Source organism: Leiobunum rupestre, chromosome 2, assembly GCF_980474605.1.
Source record: "Leiobunum rupestre chromosome 2, qqLeiRupe1.1.hap1, whole genome shotgun sequence".
Taxonomy (NCBI): Eukaryota; Metazoa; Arthropoda; class Arachnida; order Opiliones; family Sclerosomatidae; genus Leiobunum; species Leiobunum rupestre.
In genome coordinates, this window is record NC_143385.1 from 902,807 (window position 1) to 927,950 (window position 25,144).

A 25,144-nucleotide genomic window follows, 5' to 3' on the forward strand; every position below is an offset into this window, starting at 1 on the left:
ATAAAATAGGCTTTATTTGAAAAATTAAAATAAATTTCCACATAGTTTAACACAGCAGTTTTAACTGTACATGCTTGATAATTTGAGTATATCCTGTTTTATAGAAAATTTTGTCGAATCTAAGCACTTTTAACACAAATTCCTATAAATTATAGGGTTTTCAAATATTTAGTACTGCTTAATAAATTGCCACATAGCTTTAACATAGTAGTTTTATCTATACATGCTTGATAATTTTAGTGTATCCTGTTTTAAAGAAAATATTGTTGAATCTGTCAATCTGGCACTTTTAACACAAATTGATATAAATTATAGGGTTTTCAAATATTTAGTACTGTCAGAAGAATATTGAATAACAATTTGAATATTGCTATTCAAATTTAAAACTAGTATTTAGTTTATATCTTTAGTGAAAAAGTAAGCCTTGCCCATGTGTTTCCAGAATGTAATTTTGGTAAGCTCTGCACTAATTTTGTAACAAAGATTCGATAATTATTCATTTCCCTGTTACTCGCATTGTCAGCTCAAGAAATATGAAATCTACATTCAAGGCTAACTGCTCAAATCATCTCTCAAAAAGAATAGGAATTGAAAATAACTATATACCAAGGATTTCTGTTACAATACATTGTGATAAGAAAAATAAATAAATCCAATAATTATTCATCATATACTCTCTCCAGGTAAGGTGATGTGTATAAGTTTGGGTAAAGACAAGTCTAAGCTTTCAGCTGTTGGTACACTGAATTTATAGTCGTAATAATCTAAGCCATGGTTCCAAAACAAACAAAAAAAAAACAAGTTAAGATCCAGCACTTAAGGCCTTTTGGAGACCTAAATAAGTAAACAATTTTGTAAAGTCCATTTAAAATTTTTAAAGAGCTTCAGACACCAAAAAAAGTTTGATAATGAAAATTTATATCTTCGGCAAAACCATGTTAATTTTTTTCTTTGGGTGATGGCTTTCTACCAAATTGATTTACTTTTAGAATATAATACTCTTTTAACAATAAGTTAATATAACTGTTTGGCATCATTTAGACGCAATCCAGAAATTTCCACCACAAAATACAATACAGGCTAGGTAGCCTTATCAGTTCTTAACCATAAATAGTTCACAAAAAGTAGGATATAATACTACAGAATAGATTGTCTTGCCATCAAAGCACAGGTAAATATTTTGGAGCCTCATTCAAAAAGAAACAAATCCAAAATATAATTCTACACTTAAATTTACAATTATTAAAGTACATAAAAATTATTTCGAAACCTCTACATTCACTTTACTAACAGATTGCAACTATTTTCACTCTAACTGACAATATACAATTAATTTAATTTTAATTGCTTAAAGTACAAATCACATTGCCTAGGTTTTTCGTAGAAGCTAAAGAGCAATGAATACATAAATATATTAACACAAATTACAGTACAACATATCATTGCCTTGTGTTCATAATAATATTTTCTTCAAGCTTTCATCTAGTTCGTTGTACAAAAGTTTTGGTGTAGAACCACAAATATAAAGCTTTCCTTGGCTCATGTATGAAAGAAAATGTTTAATTTTTTGTAAGCTTGCATTCACTTGTTCATTGACTTGACTATTCAAAGACAATAATTCAGGATATTCTGATAAATTGTATCCCACGTAGCAGCCTAAGGAAAAATAAATTTAACTGTTAATTACCACCAGACAAAATCTAATAAGGTAGGGACATGGGGATGAGTTTAGTATTTCAGACCAGATCATGCTTACTGCTAAAACAACAGTAAAAAAAAAATAATTTAAAAACCAGTGGGTTGAGCACTTTTGGTGTTACCAAGTGTATGAAACCTAAATTTAGACCTTCTGCTCACATCTGCCCAAAATTATAATCCTCTCTACGTGTCCAGCCAGCCTCTCAGTTTCGAAAATAGAGAGAAAGCTTTGACTCTATTATGGGATCTACACACAATTAATAATAATAATAATCAAAAGCTTTATTTGCAAAGAGAAAAAGCAAATGGGATATTCCCATTCAGCTGAAACTGGTTTACAGTGGGGTCCTTTGGTATGCATCCAATTAAAATTTTTAAAAAGCCCATCATCCTTGACTTAAATTTCCCATCTATGCACTAAGTTTTTATGGCACTGAGTGACCCTCGCTAGATCCACATGACACCTAGTAGTTGTGATTGGTGCCCAAGCATATGTAGTGCATATGTTTTTAGTATTTCCCACTCTTGGCATATCATGTGGGTGGTCTTTGGGTCTGATGATTATTATTTTACAAGAGCATGCATAGAACTGTTTTGGTGACTGGAAAGGCAAAGAAATCAGTTTTGGAAACCCCCTTTCAAAGTGGCAGATAAATATTAATCTAAAACTATGCATTAAATTTTTCAAATTAATTTCAAATTTGATCACTTCTAACGACAAATAACATAAATGAATGTTAAAAAAATTAAGACCATTTAGGTAAAGGATTTTCCATGGGCTAAAATTCAACTGACCTATATTTTAAATTTAATGGAAGGGCATCGAGTTCTGTTTACTGCTAAGCCCATGAAATTTTCATGAAGTAAATGAGCATACATAACGTTTTCCAAACCTAGTCTTTACAATAGTGAATGTTACATTTACTGACTCAGCAAGAGCCATTATTTGATATCCATAACAGACACCTAAAAAGAATGAGGATGGTTATCACTAACGTATTTTTGCTTGTAAACTATGTAGAGTTAATTTAAGTTTAGTTTCCGATAAAGAACACAATTTACCAGTTTAAAACGAAACTGAGTTGACTAACCGTGACCACCGTAAATGGTGAAAACACCTGGTAACAGCTTGGGATGTCTATTAAAGGTTTTGATGCAACCTTCAGCCCTTATATTTTTTTGTCAGCTTCAAAACAACCTCTCTCTCTTCTTTTAGGAAGAGAAGGAAAAAAAGATAAGTCATCTTCACATTTCTTCTCCAATGTAGATGATCTCTGATCCAAATGGATTAGGTTTTCAAAAGGTTTTCCCGAATATTCAATCAACAACTCTAACACATCTAACAAGGCTTCCAGAAAATTATCACCATTGACATTAACCATAATTTTATAAAGAAGAGGGCATTTCTTCATTAGACAGGCCATAAATGTCAGGTTTTTTTTACATCAAACCCAGAAATTTATTGTTTTAAGAGATAAATTAAATCATCAGAAAAAGGCAAAGATGCGCAAATTAGTGAGGTAAGTGACATTATTCGAAGCAAGCTTGAGTACCAAACTAGACAAAATATATCTTTAGGGTTGACAATGGAAACAATAAAGTCCTTTATAATCAAGCCCTCCTTGAAGGCTCCAAGATTAAGCAGAAGTGAAGAATATTCCTCAGTAGCTACTTGCTTTTCAATAGTTGAGTTTGCAAAATGTGCAAACAATTTTGTTTTTTTCCAATTTGATTAGAAGCCGATCCTTATACCTAGTATAAAGTTATTAAAACAGCCATACTAGCGTTAGAAATATAAAAAAAAGTGTTGGTTCCATTTAAATAAATTCGAAAAAGCATGTCTGCTAACAACATCATTTTGGTATAAGATTAAAGAAAATTTGAAATTATTACTCAGGGAATTTAGGTTGCATTCTTGCAATGCACAAAAAAAAAGCATACAGATGTTCCATTGCAGAGGATTATAGATTGCCGATCCAAACACTTTCCACATGTGAAACCAACATTGAAGTCAATGTCTAACAACTCAAAAAAAAGAGTCCCAGGTATTTCTATATTTTTGATCTTGAGGAGTTGGCTGTGTAATAAACTCTCTTCCCAAGTTAGGTAAAAACGGAGAGTTTATACGTCGTATATTAAAATTTTGACTGAAGACGCCTGATTAGTTATTTAAACAATACTTTATTTAGTTCATACCTCCACCTAGCTGTTCTTCAACCTCTGGCGACTGGGTTAACGCCTAACTATAGTTAGTTGCTCTCAAATGATTACTGTCTCCTATTACTTGAGGGACCTCCTATATATATTATCTATTATTTGGCGCCAGCCACTGCTGACGTCATTCACTAATCTTTCGCCCACTACGGGGTGCCTACAACTGTATATGGTTGCGTGACGAGTAAAGGGCAAGCCTACATCATGGAACAAACTCATATAGGTGTAGAATTTTCTGGAGGATTTTTAGAAGGAAAACTGTACCATACTAAGGGAATCATATAATTAATCCATTTGAGTCCATTGGCACCCCCTAAAATGGGCCGTCAGAATGATACCTAGTGCAACATGCCCCCCCCCCCCCCCCCGACTCCAGTGGTAACACCACTAATTAATAATCAGTTTAAAAAGGTTATTTAACCATCAAACTTACTTTCCACACTCAAATTCGTCCAAATAATGCCGCAGTACCACATGGCCTACAAGGTATGTTCCCATGTTCAAAATAGCATTATCGCTGCCATCGAATATGCGATTTAATAAGCAGTTAGAACAAGTAAAGGAGGGGACTAAAAAGAAAAAAAAATACCTATAAAATGTACTTTATTGTTATTTTCAAAAGCCAATCAAAGTGGCGTTAAGATGTTGAATTTTGTGGTGGTTAAACTATTTACTATAGAAATAGGTAATAATAATAAGTCACAAATAAGCCAAGTCACTGACATTTTCAACTCGAGCTTAAATCAGGTAGGAGAGTCACTAGCATCTGCTAAACCAAACAAACTACGGATCAATTAGCAGTTGCAATGATGTGACCAAAAACGATATAAGACCCAATGAGATTGTTATTTTTTTAACTGAGATCTGGTCGTAAAGTAAAAAGAGTGTAGAAGTGGGGGTAAAGAATAAGTACCTCTATGTGCAACTAAAGAGAAAATCGAGCCAAGACAAATTCGCAAATAGACCAAAGAGAACACCTCTATTACATATAGCCATCTAGTTCGCTTTGTATTTCATGGCGAGACTAGCTCTCAGTAGATATTTCAAAAGGCACCAAAGTAGGGCTGATACACTTTTCGGTTTTATGCCGCTTTAAATGTTACTTAATTAAGTCAACTGATAATTTCTTAGAAAAAATATTTAAAAATATGTAAAACCAATTTGTTGCCAATTTCATAACCCTAGAAAATATACATTTTATACTTACCATAACATTTTTTTACAGCAGTTAATAAGTGAAGTTGTACTTCTTTGCTTCCATAAAATAATTCAAAACTTTCTGGAATTATAAAAGTTGTTCACATTAATGCGGTCAAAATTATATAAAAGCCAGGACTAAATACTTTGTTAAGGGATGAATAATTATTCGTACCATTAAATTCAAAAACACAGCTACAAACGGAAAAATGATATTACTATTACTTTTTTCTAATACTTCATAAAAACAAGTGCCTTTTCTGAATACTTCTATTTCACCAACAGTTGGTTCATATGGTATGGATCTAAAAGAAAGTGCTTTCCTTCTACACATGAATCCACATGATTGCGTGAATGATTTCCAAAGATGCATGACAAGCACTGTAGTTGATTACCTTTCATCTTAACTATGGCCAAATTATTTTTTTCCATGGCAAAAAGGTACATGTAAAACTCTTGGGAAAATATCCTAAAAAGATAGCAGTATTATTGCAAAACTAATAGTCAAAATTTAATTGTTTACTTTACACATTTTAATGTGTGCATATATAGAATGCAATGTGATACATACACCTGCATAAGTCATATAAAAAACAATGTGGCTTAGTAATTTGGCTATACAGGATTTAGTGTTCGTAAAGATATGGCATGTTATTGTCAATAGATTCCTTTCTCAAACATACGTAAACTTCATTATAGAAAAAAAATTGTTCATTCGGGTGTACATATAAAAGTATATATCGAATTAAACTAAGAGGAAATTTATAGTCCACCATAAATAGCCCTTACTAAACTAAACACGCTTGCCTCTGAATTATAATTTTAAATGTTTTAATAGTAAGGGTAAAGCACCAGCTACTACAGTTCATCAAGGCCTTAGAAGTATTCATTAATTTTCAAGGCTCTTTGGTGTTGTATCTTTTAATTTTAATGGGTTCCTTGACTACCTCAATTTCTTGTATAGGGGATCTGATTATTATTTGATGGCTCCAAAAATAATGATTAAAAAAGTTCAAGGATAAGGTCGACACATCAGATTAAAAGACACACCCTTCAAAATATTGTCCAAGAAACAACAATATATTTCAAAAGAAACACTCATCTAAACCCAAATTTATTAAAACTGTCCAACCGCCACCTTCAAAACCTAATGTTTTGCAAAACCAATCCATCTGCCCCTACAGGCTTGCGTGATTTCACCGATGAGCATCGTGACATCAAAAGTTGCTATACGCTATTTTTTTTTACGATGCAACTGAACGTACCCATGGTCAATGGCAGCCATATTGACTAGTAGGCCAGATAGCCAGACCCCTTATCTTAAGAAGGCTTAAATCAAAGGGGCGCCAGTGGTGGAGGCAATGTGGGAATTAGGATAAAAAGGTAAAAAGGGTAGTCAATGATAGACCAGGGGCAGAATAGCAGAAGGCAGTGGTTAATTCCCCCCTAGTGGCTGCAAGATTGCATATTCTTCCCTTTTGTGGTATAACTAATTGTTATTAGTACTTTGTTATACTAGAATAGTTACTGTGTAGTCTCATTGTAAGCCTCTAAGGGCCACGTTACCAACCCAATAGCATAACATACGGAAACACTATCAGGATCATAATAACGTTTTGATTGAGGATCACTCCTAACAAAAATTATTGTTTAATACTTCATCCTACTTTGAAAACATCAATTGACTTGACTTGAATGCAACTTGTAACCGTAACAGAACTAAACCAATAATTAAATTTTAAATTACCTCAATAGCTGCTTCAGATAAGACGTTTTTACAATTATGAGCTCCTAATGAATATAAAATTTTATTTTAGTTTGAGCACCACTATTACAGTGGCTTATACCAACATGAATGGATGGTTGAATTTCACGTTAGATACAATACCCATTTGAAAAGAGTGACAAATGTCTAGGGGGTGGAATGGTATATCACTATGGGTAGATGGAAAATCGTTTTCGTGAACTCATACATCAAGAATTTCAACCAAACATGCATTTTTATAACTTTGATATGTGGATAAGAAATATTAATTAGACTAAATAGTATTTCATAACTATTTTTAAGTATGATAAGGTCACAAAATGAATTCCACATTTATAAAATTTATAATTAAATATAACATAATATAATATAATATATTTTTTAAAAGTTTAATAAAGTGAATTTCTCTCTCAGCTTAAGGCTTCAATTAACTGATTCGTGACAGTCACTAACACTTAATAAGTTTTGCCAAAAATTAATTATGTTATATGCAGAACGTCTGGGACTGCGGCTGTTGAGGTTTACATGGCATTTATTAAGTGATATAATTTGACGCGCTTCCTTCAGGTCTTTTTCGTGACAGCATATACCAAAGTTCTTTGTCAAACCGAATCATAAGTGTAATAATACCGTTTTCATTCTTATTTTGGGGCGACTAGAGATTTTTGGCTATTCTTTTGCAGAATGACTAACCTAAGTAGGTCCCAACTAAATTTTTTTCATTCGATTTGAAATAAATGAAAATTTATCTTGTACGTGCAGCGTGACTCAAGGGCCCGGCGGAGCATGTTTTATTCCATTGATATAAATTTTACAAACTGAGCTAATTTTCCATTCTTAAATTCTCTTCAAGAAAAACATTGCATCATTAATTGGTAAATATGATTTAAACCACGATCAAAGCTGAGTCCCAGACTTGTGTTAAGAATAATTTATTTTTGGTGCATATTAATTTTTTATAAGCTGTACAGTAAATATAAAACCAAAAAATTAATAGTTTGAACGGTTTAGGTCACTGTTTACATTATTTTAGCAAATGAAAAAACAAATACTATATTTATATATATATATATTTTAATGAATACTAGCTTACCAATACTTGCATTAGACAATGACAAAAATCAGTTGGGTCTAAGTCTTTTTTTTCAAAAAAACATCAATATGAATTGTTCCGCAGCTGAAGCGTGTATACAATAGGACACTTGATTTACAAACTCTGAAAATGTAGGTATAGTAACATTTATGAGTGCTTATTAAAGTGGAAATTTTAAAAACCTAGCTCCTCGTATTTTTATAGCGTAGCTACTTGTAGGTCATATACACTTAATTTGGTATGGTTATTTTTGTGAATTGTTTATATTTCTTTGTACTTTATGTGGAGATAAAAGTACATCAACAACCAAAAATAATTCCCAGGGATTAAATTAAATTTGAAATAACTTAAGGTAGAATAAAAAAATGAGTTTCAGAGAACAAATAGGCAACATAAACACAACTATAGTTTTAAGGGGTGCACTGATATATCAGTAACTAAAGTTGATATTGGCCGATACCGGTATCCGAAAAATATTTGCAGGAAAAACATGTCTCATAAGACCAAAGAACGTTTTTAAAAGACCCAAAGAGTGATTGGCCGCGCCACGTACACCAGACTTCAGAAGCTAGACCATTTTTGTTAACAGGGGGTTTAGAGTTTAAACAAATAAAATCAACGATATTAGATTTGTGATAATATGTATCACGTTAACAGGACAGAAACATATTCTGATATGCTCTTGCAAACCTTTTTAATGAAAAATTAGAATAAAATGGTATGACAGTGCACTGAACCGTCTTTTACAATGATTTTATCATACACACTACTGTTATGATGGATGACTTTGTTAATATCGGCCACGGATAGCCAATATATCGGTCAGCCAATATATCCCCTTACCAAAAAATAAGTTGGATTTTAGTTGGTATACACATTTTAGTTGACATTAAGTTGGTTTTAAGTAGGCTCAAGTGGTACGTCAGCATATTTCAATAAACTAGTTAAAGGGGTAATAAGTTGTTATTAAGTTGAGTGGGAAAATACTTTTTTCTTTAAGTTGGTAATTAGTTGGTTTTCAGTTGGTATTTAGTTAGTATTTGTCTCAAATACAAACTTAAAACCAACTTAAAGTATTTCCTAGACAACTTTTTTTTGGTAAGGGTCGGTTCTACCCATATTGGTGCATCCCTAATAGTTTTATGTTTAAGCTACTGGTTACAGTAATAAACTATCAATTTTAATGTTTGTTATGTAAAGAATAGCTCCCATACTGTGAAAATGTTATCAAACAAAAATTAATTAAGGAACTTAATTGTTACCTGAAAATGAACAGTTTGGCTCTGACGATGTGCCAAATATCAACTGATCTTCTCGGTTCATACACAAACCCTGCAATACCACTTTGCAACAATCTGTAAACGTTTTAGAAATAACTTGTATGAAAACTGGGGTTTCCTAAAATACAAAGTTATAAATAAGATCAGGATTAAGTTTGAATATGATTTTATACTTAAATTTTCAAAAGTAAAAAGAAAATATATAGACTATAAATCGTTATCCATTAAAAAGAAACGTTCATTTTAATAAATATTTATTGTTATTGGATTAATGTAGTTACTTTTAAGGTTCTTGGTTATAGATTAAAATCTAACAAAATGAACCAATTGTGTTCTTTGTACACTCTGTTTGAAAAGTCTTCGACAGCTGAAATTTTTGCCCTCTTTTTAATTCTGCTAGAAAACTATAATAGATAGCTCGATGAAACCAATTGCAACTTTTATTTATTTTCCAATATCTTTCGTTATTTATCGGTTTCGTCCGCCAAAAATTAATAGTTTGGCGGGAACCGTCGAAACTCATTTTTGACAACTGTTTAAATATTGGTTCTACGGCACTGACTCGCGCGTTTTTGAATTCACAATGGTCGATTCATATTTAGAAAGTGGAAAAATTATCCCTCTACAACCAACGGTTGAGAAGTTATCGCGTTTCCAAATTGTCATCGAAGTTGCGTTATTTATAATCGCTTGATGAATTTTAGGTGTTTCCTAGTTTCGAGGAAAGTTTGGAAACGCTGTAACTTCTCAACCGTTGGTTGTAGAGGGATAATTTTTCCACTTTCTAAATATGAATCGACCATTGTGAATTCAAAAACGCGCGAGTCAGTGCCGTAGAACCAATATTTAAACAGTTGTCAAAAATGAGTTTCGACGGTTCCCGCCAAACTATTAATTTTTGGCGGACGAAACCGATAAATAACGAAAGATATTGGAAAATAAATAAAAGTTGCAATTGGTTTCATCGAGCTATCTATTATAGTTTTCTAGCAGAATTAAAAAGAGGGCAAAACTTTCAGCTGTCGAAGACTTTTCAAACAGAGTGTACATGGCATCATATAGCACCATTCTTAGAAATCTCCTATTTGTAAGCTGTTGTGTCATCAACCTAAAACCAAAAAAAATTATACTACTTTAATTGTAAATCTAAGTTATTGATAGTATATGAATGCATGAGACTTGTAAGCGCAACTTCCATTTTAACTAGTATCAGTGACTAAATAATAATAAATGTGCAAGTAACAACTTCATAATAGTTCTTTGCCCAATATTGATTTGATGGGGCACTACATTATAAAAAAAGAACCGAAGTGATCTGAGGAATACCAATCCAATGGATCTAACTATACACAGAAGAAGTTCAACTCAAACATTATGCAAGACTCAATTATCTGTTATGTAGACTAGAAGATACAGAAAAAATTTGAAATTCTCTGATACACCATCCAAATAAGTTGATGACGACGTGGCAGCATGGGCTTATCAAAATAGTTTTTTTTTAAAAACATACTTGTTACCTTGTAACAAAAAAAAAACAAGTTTGATCTCATGCAATCAGAATCTGATAAAGTTTCTAGTTTAACATTGAACAGTTATTTGAAGAAATGGTTCCATTTTATGAAATTTGAATCGTTGGTATTAAGTCTAATATGATGTGCAAAAAGTTAGATATTATTAGATATATATAACCATCAACAGCCCCAATATAAGAGACTTATTGTAACCCCACATTAACAAGCAATGTGTAAAAAATTCTCAAAATAATGAAATTGAGGATTTAATACAGAAAAATGCTAACAATCATTTCAGCTCAATGGGGAAATTTTTCCTTCGCTGGAAATAATTAAATGAACTATATTTTGGAAGAAATTTTTGTGGGTTAGTACTTATTACTCCCCATGAAAAGCATACACTTTACAATTTTTTCATATAAACTACTTTCAAATTTCAGTCTAATTAAAAACAATTGATAGAAGGAAAGTGAATTTCGGAGATTTGATGTTACATTCCCGAATGAGCCCCTTAATTCCATTATTTTCCAAACTTATGGCCACCTGGAATTTTCCATTTCCAAACACTGCATACTGATGCTCGTTTCAAATAACTTGGGATACACTGATGTCATACACAAATTTTTCTATACAAATACCCCGCAGATGTGATAATTTATGTAGCATACAGTTTAACACATTACTTTTGTGAAAAAGATAAATGGCTCTGATCTTCATCTCTCGCTTTTGCTTTCATTTTATTTAATACACTTCTTTTAACATATTTATTTTTCCTTGGAATCAAAGCTCTATCAGTGTGGCCAGAAAATCCATCACTTCTTGATGTCATAGCTTTTGAAGGGTAAAATTTCCATGGTTTAGACATCTCTATAACTAAAGTAAAAAGAATATGACTATGAATACTTGAACCCAACAGTAATATTACTTATCTAAGTCAGGAGGAAATGAAAAATAATCATATAATATTATAAAATTTTTAAAATTACTTCACAGTTGGTATTTTTCACTATTGGGAATTTTAAAAACTCAGATCTAGTTGAGTTCCGGGGATTCCTGCTTAATCAGTTTGTCTTAGTACAATATTTAAGTACCATATAATAAATTTCACAAGCTCTGTATTTTCTCATGTGCAAATTTTCAATTCTATGACAAATAAGTGTCTCAATTTGGTTACTGTGGTAGTATCAAACCCCTTAGCCAACTCTTTTGATGGAGTAAAACAATGGTGGTAATCACTAGGGCAAATAGTTTCCTGAGAAAGAGAGACTGGGATAGATGGCGAGAGAGAAAGCCTGAAACTATGAGACTCGATGGGGAAAGATAAGAGCGGTGGTTATTCTTCCAGAATCAAGAGGAAAATAAGGTGCAGTGTTTCCAGCTAATAGGAAAATTAAAGTTAAGGAATTATGGGATTGAAATCACAAAATTGTCGGAGAAATATACGATTAAAATTCCAAAATTATAGGAGAAGTACAGTACTTATTTTCAATTTATAGGGGTCTTATATGGTTAAAATACAAAAATATATGAGTTTTACAAGTTATTTAACAGAAAGCGTTGCATTAATTATTTTATTGTAATTTATAACCGTTAAACTTTCAACATTTCATAGTTAAAACTTTTTCCCTTTAAAATATCACATACATAAATAGTTAGTGTTGAACTATGTTAAGCTTCAAACATTTTATGGTTAAATTATCTAGTTTAAAAATGTCACAATATTATGAACTTTTTTCACTTTTTTACAAAAATGCGAGATTTTCAATGGTAATGGCATCTTTAAGTTTAGTGGTAGCTTGTTCAAACCAATTATAACCAACTTCCTCTTCTTTTTTATTTGATTTTTGTAGATACTACAATTGAGATGGTAAATCAGTTATTCCCTTCTTTGCCTGCAATTACTTTATTTTTTTCCTCCTGTTTTTCAAGTCTAGCGTAAGAAGAATGAGCTACTTTTGAAGCTATAATAAAATCTTTGGTAGTAGGGAAAAGGTGTAAATGTTGTCGGTATGGCCTTAGCAGTAAGACATACGTTAATGGTCATCAGTGACAAGTTAGTTCTGTCCTATGTTAGACATCGTTTGGCCTCAGATAAACTTCTCCCAACCTATGCGCATGGCCATAGCCCAGGCATTGTTGTACACCAGGCAAATAGTATTTTAAGGGGGGAGTGATACAAAAGCAGGGGTCTTGGGGGTTTGTGTAAGTGACGCCAGGTCAGTGACATAGCAATGGGGGAGGAAGGGATGGTCCACCCCAGGCGGTACTTTTGTGGGGGCAGAATTTTTCATGAGTTACCCTTGGAAATAGGTAGAGGAGAGAGAGAGAGAGAGACTGAAATCTGGTGTATATTAAGAGGGTACGTGGATAACATTGGGACCACCCTGGGTAGAAAACAGGTCTAGCTACGCTACCGCACCAGGTTGGGCGAAACAAATCCCCGTACAGCTAGTTCGGGTTTTGATAAGAAACCTTAAGTATTATCGTAAGGTGGTATACTTTAGTATAGGAGCTACACTATAGCAGAACTCATGAAATAGTTCTACTTTATTTCATTAGTATTTCAACTATAGTACTACTTCATTAACTATAGTACTACTTCATTAACTAATAACTATAGTACTACTTCATTAACTATAGTACTACTTGAAAAGAGACTTAAAACGGTTTTAAAATTCATAATTTATTTATTTAGAAAATCCAACGTTTCGGAGGAACAGTTCCTCAGAAACGTTGGATTTTCTAAATAAATAATTTGTGAATTTTAAAACCGTTTTAAGTCTCTTTTCATTTAGTTTTTCACAATGTCCTTCTCTTCACTTCTATAGTACTACTTCATTAACTAATAACTATAGTACTACTTCATTAACTAATAACTATAGTACTACTTCATTAACTAATAACTATAGTACTACTTCATTACTAATCACTATAGTACTACTTCATTAACTAATAACTATAGTACCACTTCATTAACTATAGTACTACTTCATTAACTAATAACTATAGTACTACTTCATTAACTAATAACTATAGTACTACTTCATTAACTAATAACTATAGTACTAGTTCATTAACTAATAACTATAGTACTATTTCATTAATTATAATACTACTTCATTAACTATAGTACTTCATTATCTATAGTACTACTTCATTATCTATAGTACTACTTCATTATCTATAGTACTACTTCATTATCTATAGTACTACTTCATTAACTATAGTACTACTTCATTAACTATAGTACTACTTCATTAACTATAGTACTACTTCATTAACTATAGTACTACTTCATTAACTATAGTACTACTTCATTAACTATAGTACTACTTCATTAACTATAGTACTACTTCATTAACTATAGTACTACTTCATTAACTATAGTACTACTTCATTAACTATAGTACTACTTCATTAACTATAGTACAACTGCATTAACTATAGTACAACTGCATTAACATAAGTACTACTTCTTTATCTATAGTACTACTTCATTAACTATAGTACTACTTCATTCGCTATAGTGCTGCGTGCTACCTGCCATTAGCGATTAACATCTGAAACCAACTCTTATTAAATCCGAAAAATTAATTTAACATATAATCAAACGTTTTAAAATAATAATCAATAACAATCATTCCATTTTTTTAAGAATCCGTCTGTAAAATTAAAATTTACTCGCCTTAATCGTGGGACAGACCTAATCGTGGAAAGTGACAAGAGAAAAAGATATAGAAATACTAGCAGACAACTTAAACTACCGCGAAAAATAACATTTTAACCCTCACCAAAAAATAAGTTGGTTTTTAGTTGGTATTCAATATTATTAACATTTAAGTTGATAATAAGTTGGTTTTAAGTGGTCAGCATATTTCAGTAAACTAGTTAAGTTGGTAATAAGTTGGTTTTAAGTTGGTGGGAAAATGCCTTTTTCTTTAAGTTGGTATTTAGTTGGTTTTTAGTGGTCAGAAAATGACATATTATTTGTAAGTTGGTTTTAAGTAGGTTTTAAGTTGGTATTTAGTTGGTTTTAAGTTGGTATTTGTCTCAAATACCAACTTAAAGTATTTCCTAGACCACTTATTTTTTGGTAAGGGAACAAGAAAACATATATATCCTCGCTTCAGCTGCTATAAATACGACGTAATCCGCATTATCGGTAAGTTTTCTTCGGCTGACATTCCTCAAAATTTGGTTGATTTACACGTGTAGTAGATAAACATTTCAAAATCCGATAATTTTGATAACCCGCTTTCTGTTATCACCCGTTTACCGTTATCAATTATGCTAGGTCCCAAAGTGATCACGTTAAGCGGGGTCTACTGTATCAGAAAGTGTGCTTTATTAAGATAGAGCTAACAGAAACTCCACTAATTAATTAAATACCATCAAGTCAAAGTCGTCTTTGCAATTTTATAAAAAAAACCTCTAATTCATCTCGTTGTATCTAGTATTAAACTTATTTAATGCATGTGTCAATAATTTCTTTAACATGCAAAATAAAACTAATATTCTAACTAATTAAGTGATCACGTTAAGCGGGGTCTACTGTATCAGAAAGTGTGCTTTATTAAGAGCGAGCTAACAGAAACTGCTAGTCAATTAAATACCATCTAGTCCAAGTCGTCTTTGTTGTAATTTTATTAAAAAAACTCACTAATTCATCTCATTGTATCTAGTACTAAAGTTATTTAATGCATGTGTCAATAATTTCTTTAACATGCTAAATAAAACTAATATTTAACTACAGTACTACCTCATTAACTACAGTACTACCTCATTCACTATAGTACTACTTAATTAACTAACTATAGTACTACTTAACTAACTATAGTACTACTTAATTAACTAACTATAGTACTACTTAATTAACTAACTATAGTACTACATAATTAACTAACTATAGTACTACTTAATTAACTAACTATAGTACTACTTAATTAACTAACTATAGTACTACTTATTGAAAAGAGACTTAAACTCTTTTCAATTAGTTTTTCACAATGTGCTTCTCTCCACATCTATAGTACTACTTAATTAATTATAGTAGCACTTAATTAACTATAGTACTACCTAATTAACTATAGTACTACCTAATTAACTATAGTAGCACTTAATTAACTATAGTACTACCTAATTAACTATAGTACCACTTAATTATCGCGGTACTTAATTAAATTAATACCGCAGGCCCAAGTAATAAATAGTTAAAAACTAATATTTTAACTAATTAAGCCTTGGTTTTTAAAATTAATTACGAGCTAAAACAACATGAAAACCATTCCACGAAGTTAAAAAAGTGTAAATAAAACACAATAACCAAGATATTGATATAAAAACAACATTTTACCTTTCTAAATTCGTAATATATAACAAAAAAAGGTATAAGAACAATTAAATACATTCGCTGACAAAATTATTAAGAAATTAGCAAAGAGTAAAAATCTTATTTTCAATCCTATAATCCTACGGAGTCCCAACATGTTGGTTGATTCTTTGGTCGATGCAGCAAATCAAATCCTATCCAAAGATTAATATCAATTCAAATGCATTATAAAGCCTACAGGACTCTAAAATTGTTGACTCTTTCGTCTTTGTAGCACCATGCTAGCCTTTCTAAAAATGTTATGTCTGGCAGCACTGCTCCAGCCTAAAGCTCCATAGACTTACTCATGAGTAAGTGTCAAAATACGACCATTGAAATAGCTCGCCGAACATAAAAAGAGATACGGAAAAGCATGTCCTAAAAATAAAGAAAAAAACTACGGTTGACGACCATGAAAGAACTTTATCGTAACTATCATAAAGTTGGAGGTAATTGTCAATTTTACTTTTATCAAGTGCTTATGGACATTTAATGAATTTACCTTATCTTTAAGCCTACAGATTCTAATAATGATTTCAAAGACGAAGAGCGTTTAAACTCGCACAAAGCCCAGATGATCACTGTGATGCAAAGTGTCAAAATGGATAAAACCACTAGCGACCGGCGAAATCTAATACAGGATCTCAATATACCAAGATGGTTCTTGAACAATATCCAGCTCTTAAAAATCTCAATCAAGTACGATAATATTAAAAAAAATTATATATCATATTTTATTTTATAAATAATTGGAAATATTTTTGTTAAAAAGATGTTTCTGGAATTTGAGAGATTAACCAAAATAAATATTCCGGGAAAGTTTGAACACTCTTTCGAGAAATACCCCTAAAAAATTTGGACATTAGCAAAGTAAAACGTGACAACGTTTAAGTCTGAAATTTTAGAAGCTCTTAAAATGGAAGAACCAGAAACAGTACAAAGTAAACTTAAAATGATATATTTTTCGAAGTGAAGAGAAGCACATTGTGAAAAACTAAATGAAAAGAGACTTAAAACCGTTTTAAGTCTCTTTTCATATATTCTTAGAATTGTAGTTGATATTTTAAATTCTGATTTTTGCCGTTTTAGGCGCTAAAGAATGTTATTCTTTGCTTTAAATTACGTCAATTTTTGGCGAAACCCACGAAAGGTTTTTTCAAGAAATCTGACATTCCCAAATACCGAAATTTTCGCTTATTGTCCATGTTGGATCAAAAAATTAGCATGTGCACAATATGAAATTAATTGACGAAAGCAAAGTGACAGAGGCGGGGAATTTTAATTCCGTTTTATTTAAAACATAAGTTAATTGAGTCATGTTTGTTAGGCCTGACTTATACGAAATGTGTGGCGAAAATAAATAAACGGTTAAACTTAATCTAGGGTTTTAACTGATTATCCTTTTCATAAAAGTTTGGTAATAGCGAAAATTTATGAATGTAAAACTTCAATGTAATTATAAAAGTATTTTTATAACCTCAGACATTTATTCTGCAACAAAAATAGTTTTCTGACCCTACGATTAAATAAATCTTAAGTTCACTTATAAGGGATTCAATGTTTACTATTAAAAGAAACGAGGTGGTTTGTTAAGAATCAATTAAGGAATTGAGCACATACCAGTAGAGGGAAAGTAAGGTTGACACGCTGAACCTGGGTACAGGTTTAGGGATTTTCGATGTGAAATGGGGGTCAAATCGTTGAAAAGTCAAAGTATTTTGGGTATTTATCGCGACGATTTGTTTTTTCGTATTTCAAAATATTGTGTTTAGGACCAGTTTGTTTTGCGTTATCTTTATCTCCGTTTATCTCGAGTGTTTTAAAGAGTGACGTCACGAGACACTTATATGGAACTTGAACCTAAGTAAAGCGTATAAGTTTAGGTTCGGCTTGTTTCTCTTTATCTCGCGTTTTAAATATTGTATGGAATAAGTTGAGAATGTATTGAAATAGTGTTAGTTGTAAAGAGTAACATGTTCTTGATAACCTAGGAGGAAGAAAGCGTGTGTGCGCGATACACTCGTGCGTGCGTGAATTATCCGGGGACGTGGCTCTTTTGAATTTAAATGAAAACATGGATTTTAGTGTTTTAAAAAGAGACGTCATGGAATATTTGATAGTTTATAGTAAACTACGTCTCAAGTGTTTTGTTTAAGAGAATCAAAATAATTATAAACTACATTTAATATCATAAGTGTCTATATACCAGAGTGGCGTTTGAGCCAACATCACAAGCATTTTGTTAAAATAAATATCTCAAGTTTACGAATACGTTAAATTACATTCCAATATACAAATATTTATACTTGACGTTCAATACGTTTATATAGATTTCCAAAATGCAAATATAGGTAGTAAAATACTAAAAAAAACCTCTTACTCTACGTTAAAATAGATTTCAATACGCAAATATCGGTGGAAAAATACTACAAAAACACCTTAACTTGGCGTTCAATACGTTAGAATACTTTTCCGATACGTAAAAAAGGTAGAAAGATACTATAAAAACCTCTAAACTCTACTTTATTGTAATGTTAAACTCCCATAGAGATTCCCCTAAAAGTTAAAAAAACTTGCGGTTCAATTTTGGGTGCTCTTTCAAGTACTACTTACGCACTTAATGATATTAAAATGAAGTTTAAAATATTTCCATTCTACGTTTCTTTAACAGCCACTTTAGTAATTAGACACTTAATATGATACTTAAATGGAGTTCAAAAATATTAACATATTACAGTAACGTATGACAATATTAGTAACCTTATAAGCTACTCTTTCAATATTTAAAAAAATAAAATTTTCTACGTATATTTGAATATTGAACGAAGAGTAAGAGGCTTTTGTAGTATTCACTACCTATATTTGCATTTCAGAAATCTATTTTAACATATTGAACGCCAATAAAACAGGTTTTTGTAGTAATTTTCCTCCTATATTTACATATTGGAATGTAATTTAATTTATTTAAGGTAAAACATAGAGATTTTGTAGTATTTTTCTACCTATATTAGCTTTTCGAAAATTTATTTTAACGTATTGAATGTAGAGTATAGAGATTGTTGTAATATTTTGGTGCCTACGTGGCTACACCGGAGACGTCTGTGTTATTCTCTTTATTAATCAAGCCGACTCTGACTATGTTTTACTCTTTATTCTACGATGTTTTAACATACACCATTTCAATACATTCTTAACTTATCCCTCATGCTATTTAAAACACATGAGATAAAGATAATGAGGAAACAAGTTGACTCTGAATTTATACCTTTACTCTACGGGAAGGATGTTGTAAGCTTAAATACATAATGGTTAATGTGTAGTATTTTTATTATCAAAAGTAGTTTATGAAAGTAGATCTTTTAATTCTAGCTGTTCTATTATTTTTCATGCTTTAGAAGAAATTTCGGAATAATTCTTTATTACTCTTATGCAGTGGCGTAGCGTGGGAGGGGCAAAGGGGGCCATGGCCCCGGGCGGCTTAGATGTAGGGGGTGGCCAGTGGCCTGTAAATTTGAAACGAACGCGGCCGGCCGAGATCGTGTATCAGAAAAATTATAAAAATTATTAAAGGTCTACAATGTGCATGTTGAGATTAACAAATCTGGGTTTCTTGGCAATCGAACAAGAGGTACCAATTAATATTGACCATTTCATTAAAGAGTTCGCATTGCTAAAAACACGCAAAATAAAATTTTAATTTTTAGATGACTTGAATCCTTTTGCAATCAACAGAGCTACAGATTTTTCACCGATTTTTTGCTTAGTTGCGAAAATAAAGGGGGCGGCAAATTTAGGGTTTGCCCCGGGTGAAAGAAATACACGCTACGCCACTGCTCTTATGGAAAGTACAGAAACTTAAGTTATCGCATTAGGGCCGGTGTAATTCCTATCGATCACTCCTGCCATAGCGTCGATGCCGTTGCGGATTGCTAGAACTGAACGCGGAGCTAAAGATGCATGTACTATAGAATGAATTAAAGGATAATAATTTAAGTAACCATCAATTAATAATAACCTTTACGTCCATATGAACCCGCGGGTACCCTAATGAATATATCCGTTTCAACTAAATTCTATCTCCGGCGGGTAATTCGTAAGAATACGCGCTACGTAAATCTAGGAAATATTTCATTAAATTAACTTCTAAGTTTGAAAACAATATGAATTTATCTCGCAAATAAATTCCTTTTATAGTTCTTTGAAGGACTCTTTATACGTTTTGAACTTTAATAAAATTAAAAACAATAATCTAAGATACCCTTTAAAGTTAAATTCCTTTAGAGATTATCGGTAAAAATAGTAAAATACTAAGAAAACCTCTTACTCTACGTTCAATACGTTAAAATAGATTTCAATACGCGAATATAGGTGGAAAAATATTACAAAAACACCTTAACTTAGCGTTCAATATGTTAAAATAATTTTCCGACACGTAAATTTAAAAAGTGATGTCATGGAATATTTGATAGCTTATAGCAAACTACATAACAAGTGTTTTGTTAAAGATAATCAAATTAATTATAAACTCCATTTAATATCATTAAGTGTCTATATACCAAAGTGGCGCTTGAGCCAACAACACAAAGCATTTTTTAAACTAAATATCTCAAGTTTAAATATGAGAAACGTATCTTTCTCAAGTATTGTAATTGTACACGTGATTCCGTATGAGGACCTGGTAAATTTATACAGGGTCTTTTTTTTTGCTCGGAAAAGTGTTTTTTTTCAAAAACTATTTATAGTACCGATTTCAAATTTGGAAGGTCAATTCTCTATACCGGGGGACATCAGTTTGAGAAATTTGAGCGTTTTCGGTAATGTTTTTCACCAATTTTGAAAAATTATTTTTCGACCACTAGGTGCGAGATAAAAAATTTCTATTATAAAGTTGTAGGCCGTCATCGAAAACCCTTAAAAATTGTTCACTCTACGAAAAACAATTTAATTATCAGTGAAAATTCGAGCTTGAAAAATTTACAAGTTGGTGAAGCCAAATTACGATTGTTTGAAACGATAATTGAAACCGAATTACCTAATCCAGTTGAAACTTTGGTTAAAAAAACGACCGGATTTAAAAAACACGAGGCTATAGGTCAATCCTAAACATGCATTGGGTATTTAAAGGAAAACTTTGGGAGATTATTATCAGTGTTTGATAATATTTCGAACAATGCCTCGTTATTCAGTAGCTGAGCGTACCGAGATAGTTGCCATTTACTATGGAGAAGCAGCGCAAAACCTTAGAAGAGTGACTGAAATCTTCGCAGAAGGACATCCAAATGGAGCACCATCTGTAAATACAGTAAGACGAGCAATTCACGATTTCAATCAATTTGGTCACTTGCAACCTAGGTTTCGCGGATTGGGTCAACCGGATTTAGACTTCGAGAACAATGTACTCGCGTACTTTGTGGCATATCCTCGTCACAGTTGCGCTAACGCCGCTGCTGATTTGGGTTGTTCTGCAAATCGTGTGTGGAAAATTCTTCGTAAGAATCGCTATCACCCATACAGAGCTACGCTCCACCAAGGACTAATTGACGGAGACCATCAAAGACGTTATGAATTTAGCAACTGGTTACTAAATGCTGTCCAAGAAGATAGACAATTTTTGCGCCATGTTTTGTTCTCCGACGAAACGTCATTTTCTAAAGATGGGCCCTTTAATCATCAAAACAGCCATCTTTGGTCTGACATCAACCCACATTAAGGGTTTTGAATATCATCACCAGGTTCAATTTGAACGGGTCAATGTTTGGGTTGGACTTGTTGGAAACCGTTTGATTGGTCCCTTTTTCCTGCCGACGAACCTCAACGCCCAAAGGTATTTACATTTTCTACAGAACGAACTGAGTGACGCAATCGACGACCTTCCATTGGCTGAAAGACGTCAGTTGTGGTTTCAGCAAGATGGCGCCCCTCCGCATTTTTCCCGGCAAGTAATTGAGCACCTCAACAACGAGTTTCCTGAAAGGTGGATAGGGAGAAATGGTCCAGTGCATTGGCCAGCAAGGTCACCTGACCTAACACCGCTGGATTATTTTCTCTGGGGATTCGTTAAAGCAAAGGTATACGCCACGCCCATTGAAACTAGGGAGGAACTCATTAGACGAATAATCAGTGCTTGCCGAGACGTCACACCAGAAATGGTAGAGAAAGCGTTTGAGAACTTAATTGTCCGCGCACAAACCTGTGTTGCAGCCAATGGTGATATTATTGAAAATGTTTTGTAAAAATTTATGTGAATAAAATATCTGCATTTAAAAACCAAACGTGTACATTTTTTCAAGTGTGAAAACTCTACTACGTTTGTATTAGACTTGTTCCCTTTTCAATTATCGTTTCAAACAATCGTAATTTGGCTTCACCAACTTGTAAATTTTTCAAGCTCGAATTTTCACTGATAAATAAGTTGTTTTTCGTCGAGTGAACAATTTTTAAGGGTTTTCGATGACGGCCTACAACTTTATAATAGAAATTTTTTAACTCGCACCTAGTGGTCGAAAAATAATTTTTCAAAATTGGTGAAAAACATTACCGAAAACGCTCAAATTTCTCAAACTGATGTCCCCCGGTATAGTGAATTGACCTTCCAAATTTGAAATCGGTACTATAAATAGTTTTTGAAAAAAAACACTTTTCCGAGCAAAAAAAAAGACCCTGTATAAACGTAGTTTAAATAGATTTCCAAAATGCAAATATAGGTAGTAAAATACTAAGAAAACCTCTTTCTCTACGTTCAATACGTTAAAATAGATTTCAATACACAAATATAGTACAAAAAGATCTAAACTCTACTTTTAATAAAAAAAAATATTTTTCAGATATGCAAATAAATAGAAAAATACTACAAAAACATCTAAACTCTACTTTAAATACAACTTTTCTATCTATGTTTTCATATTGGAAATATATTTTAACGTATTAAAAGTTGAATAAAAGATGCATGCGTAGAATGAAATAAATTATTTTTTCTCTCATTTTAATAAATAATCTGAGGGTATAAAAAGGGTTTTTTTTTAGTAAAAACGAGACACAGTATTTAGAAGGCTTACCCTTCGGATTGTTTTTGAGCTCGACTCCAAGGAACCTCGAAATGTAAATAGAAATTTAAAAAATGTTCTGTCTTATTTAAAAGTTCGTAGGCTCTTTTTCCATATTTTATTCCTTCTATTTTTATAGTAAATGGACCATATTTCCATAACTTTAGCATCGGGAGAGTAGTACGTAGGCTCACATAATTTCAATACATTCTTAACTTATTCCATACGATATTTAAAACGCGAAATATAGAGAAAAAACTGAACCTGAACATTTACGCTTTATTTTTCATTTAAATTCCAAGTAACCGCGTCCCCGGGTAATTCGCGAACGCGCGAGGATATCGCGCGCAACACACTATCTCCCTCCTAGGTTATCAAGAACATGTCACTCTTTACAAATTACACTATTTCAATACATTCTCAACTTATCCCATACGATATCTAAAATGCGAGATAAAGAGAAACAAGCCGAACCTAAACTTATACGCTTTACTTAGGTTCAAGTACCATATAAGTGTCTCGTGATGTCACTCTTTAAAACACTCGAGATAAGCGGATATAAAGATAACGTAAAACAAGCTGGTCCTGAACACAATATGTTGATATACGACAAAACAAATCGTCCCTAAAAATACCTTAAATACATTGACTTTTCAATGATTTTACCCCCATTTCACATCGAAAATCCCTAAACCCGTACTCGAACGTGAACCTGTACCCAGGTTCGGAGTGTCGACCTTACTTTCCCTCTACTCATACCATTTGCATACTTTTAATGGTAGAATCATTTATCAAAAGGGTTGGCTAATACATCTAAAAGGGGTGGGGTTTATTCCTTATAAATATTCAAAATGGCTGGTTGATTTACCTTTAAGGGTCTAAATATGGTCTTCTAGCACTGTGGTTCCCAATTTGTTTTTGCTTTGGAACTCTAAATTATCTAGCTAATTCTGGCGGAACCCCAACTCATTGTTTTACTTATCTTAAAAGACTCTCGACACAAACGAAGATGGCCGCGCTGTGAATTCTTGGAATCCCGGTAACCTTCCATGGAACCCCAGGGTTCCGTGGAACACCTTTTGCATACACAAAATGGTTTGTTTGGTACAATTAGCATAATCGCTACGGTTTTATATTATTCCATTTAGGGTTAAATTGTGTGCCAGTATTTTACCGGAAACGGCTGATTAATACACTAATAAGGGAGTGAGTTTATGCTATTAGAATACCCAAAAAGTTCGTTGATACACCATTAATGGTTTGAATTTAAACCTATAACATATGCAAGCCGGTTTACTAAGACACTATAAAGGGGAGAGATTCAGCTATTAGAATATGAAAAACAGTTTAATTATACACCGTTAAAGGCTTCAATTTATACCTATAACATACCCATGGTTAGGATTTACAACGTCCAGCCAACTACGGTTTGAAATTAAACCCTGAAAAGCCGTTTTTTGATACCCTTCATTTTTACTGTGTACAATTATGGTTAAACTCATACAATTAATACCAACTTCGTGTGATAATTAAATTATTGCCTTAGATGAGACTAGCGTCGTCTCAGAAATCATTTCAATAAACCAAACGTGTGTAAATTTACGAGATCCGCGAGTTTTTAAAGGTGTAGATATCATTTTCAAGGTAGAGATGGGTAGATATTTTATTGAAGGTCGAGATGGTATTTTTGGACGGTCAAGATAGCCCTTTTTGGGATCAATATTAGTCAAGATCACCCAATTGCGCAACACTGAAATGAACCATTGAACTCTTTAGAAATATTTAATCTTTTTACTTTTTCGAATTTTTTATATTTAAACGGTATACTTGCTGTCTGTTCTCTTAAACTTGGTAAGCTCTTCGTAAATTTATCGTTAAATAATCTCTTCTATATTGGAATTAATTGAGACATTTAAAATTTAAAATAAAACCTAATAGGTACCAACTGAACTCTTAAAGATTAAAATCGGTTTAA

At 32.3% G+C, this 25,144-nt stretch overlaps 1 protein-coding gene and 1 long non-coding RNA gene across 6 annotated transcripts in view; both read right to left on the minus strand.

Moving 5' to 3' along the window:
* LOC149954643 (uncharacterized) overlaps positions 1-23,244 on the minus strand; it is a 47,352-nt gene extending 24,108 nt beyond the window's left edge. Inside the window, exon 1 of the long non-coding RNA XR_016478135.1 lies at positions 23,182-23,244. This is a non-coding gene — a long non-coding RNA (uncharacterized LOC149954643). The remainder of the gene's footprint in view (positions 1-23,181) is intronic.
* On the minus strand, positions 43-16,331 carry LOC149954645 (uncharacterized). 5 transcript variants are annotated; one of them, XM_090165300.1, is made up of 9 exons: positions 16,112-16,215; positions 11,442-11,631; positions 9,230-9,322; positions 7,968-8,090; positions 6,857-6,900; positions 5,335-5,578; positions 5,120-5,191; positions 4,346-4,481; positions 43-1,656 (listed from the first exon to the last, which is right to left on the minus strand). In XM_090165300.1, the coding sequence occupies exons 6-9, from the start codon at positions 5,480-5,482 to the stop codon at positions 1,620-1,622; spliced, it is 393 nt and encodes a 130-aa protein (XP_090021426.1). In that variant the 5' UTR covers positions 5,483-5,578; positions 6,857-6,900; positions 7,968-8,090; positions 9,230-9,322; positions 11,442-11,631; positions 16,112-16,215; the 3' UTR covers positions 43-1,619. The 5 variants fall into 5 exon arrangements, 4 of the variants coding, with proteins under 4 accessions (XP_090021426.1, XP_090021425.1, XP_090021427.1 ...); XM_090165299.1 differs by lacking the exons at positions 11,442-11,631; positions 16,112-16,215 and adding an exon at positions 9,529-9,590; XM_090165301.1 differs by lacking the exons at positions 11,442-11,631; positions 16,112-16,215 and adding an exon at positions 9,529-9,586 and having other exon boundaries at positions 9,230-9,365.
* Positions 23,245-25,144: the final 1,900 nt, after the last annotated feature.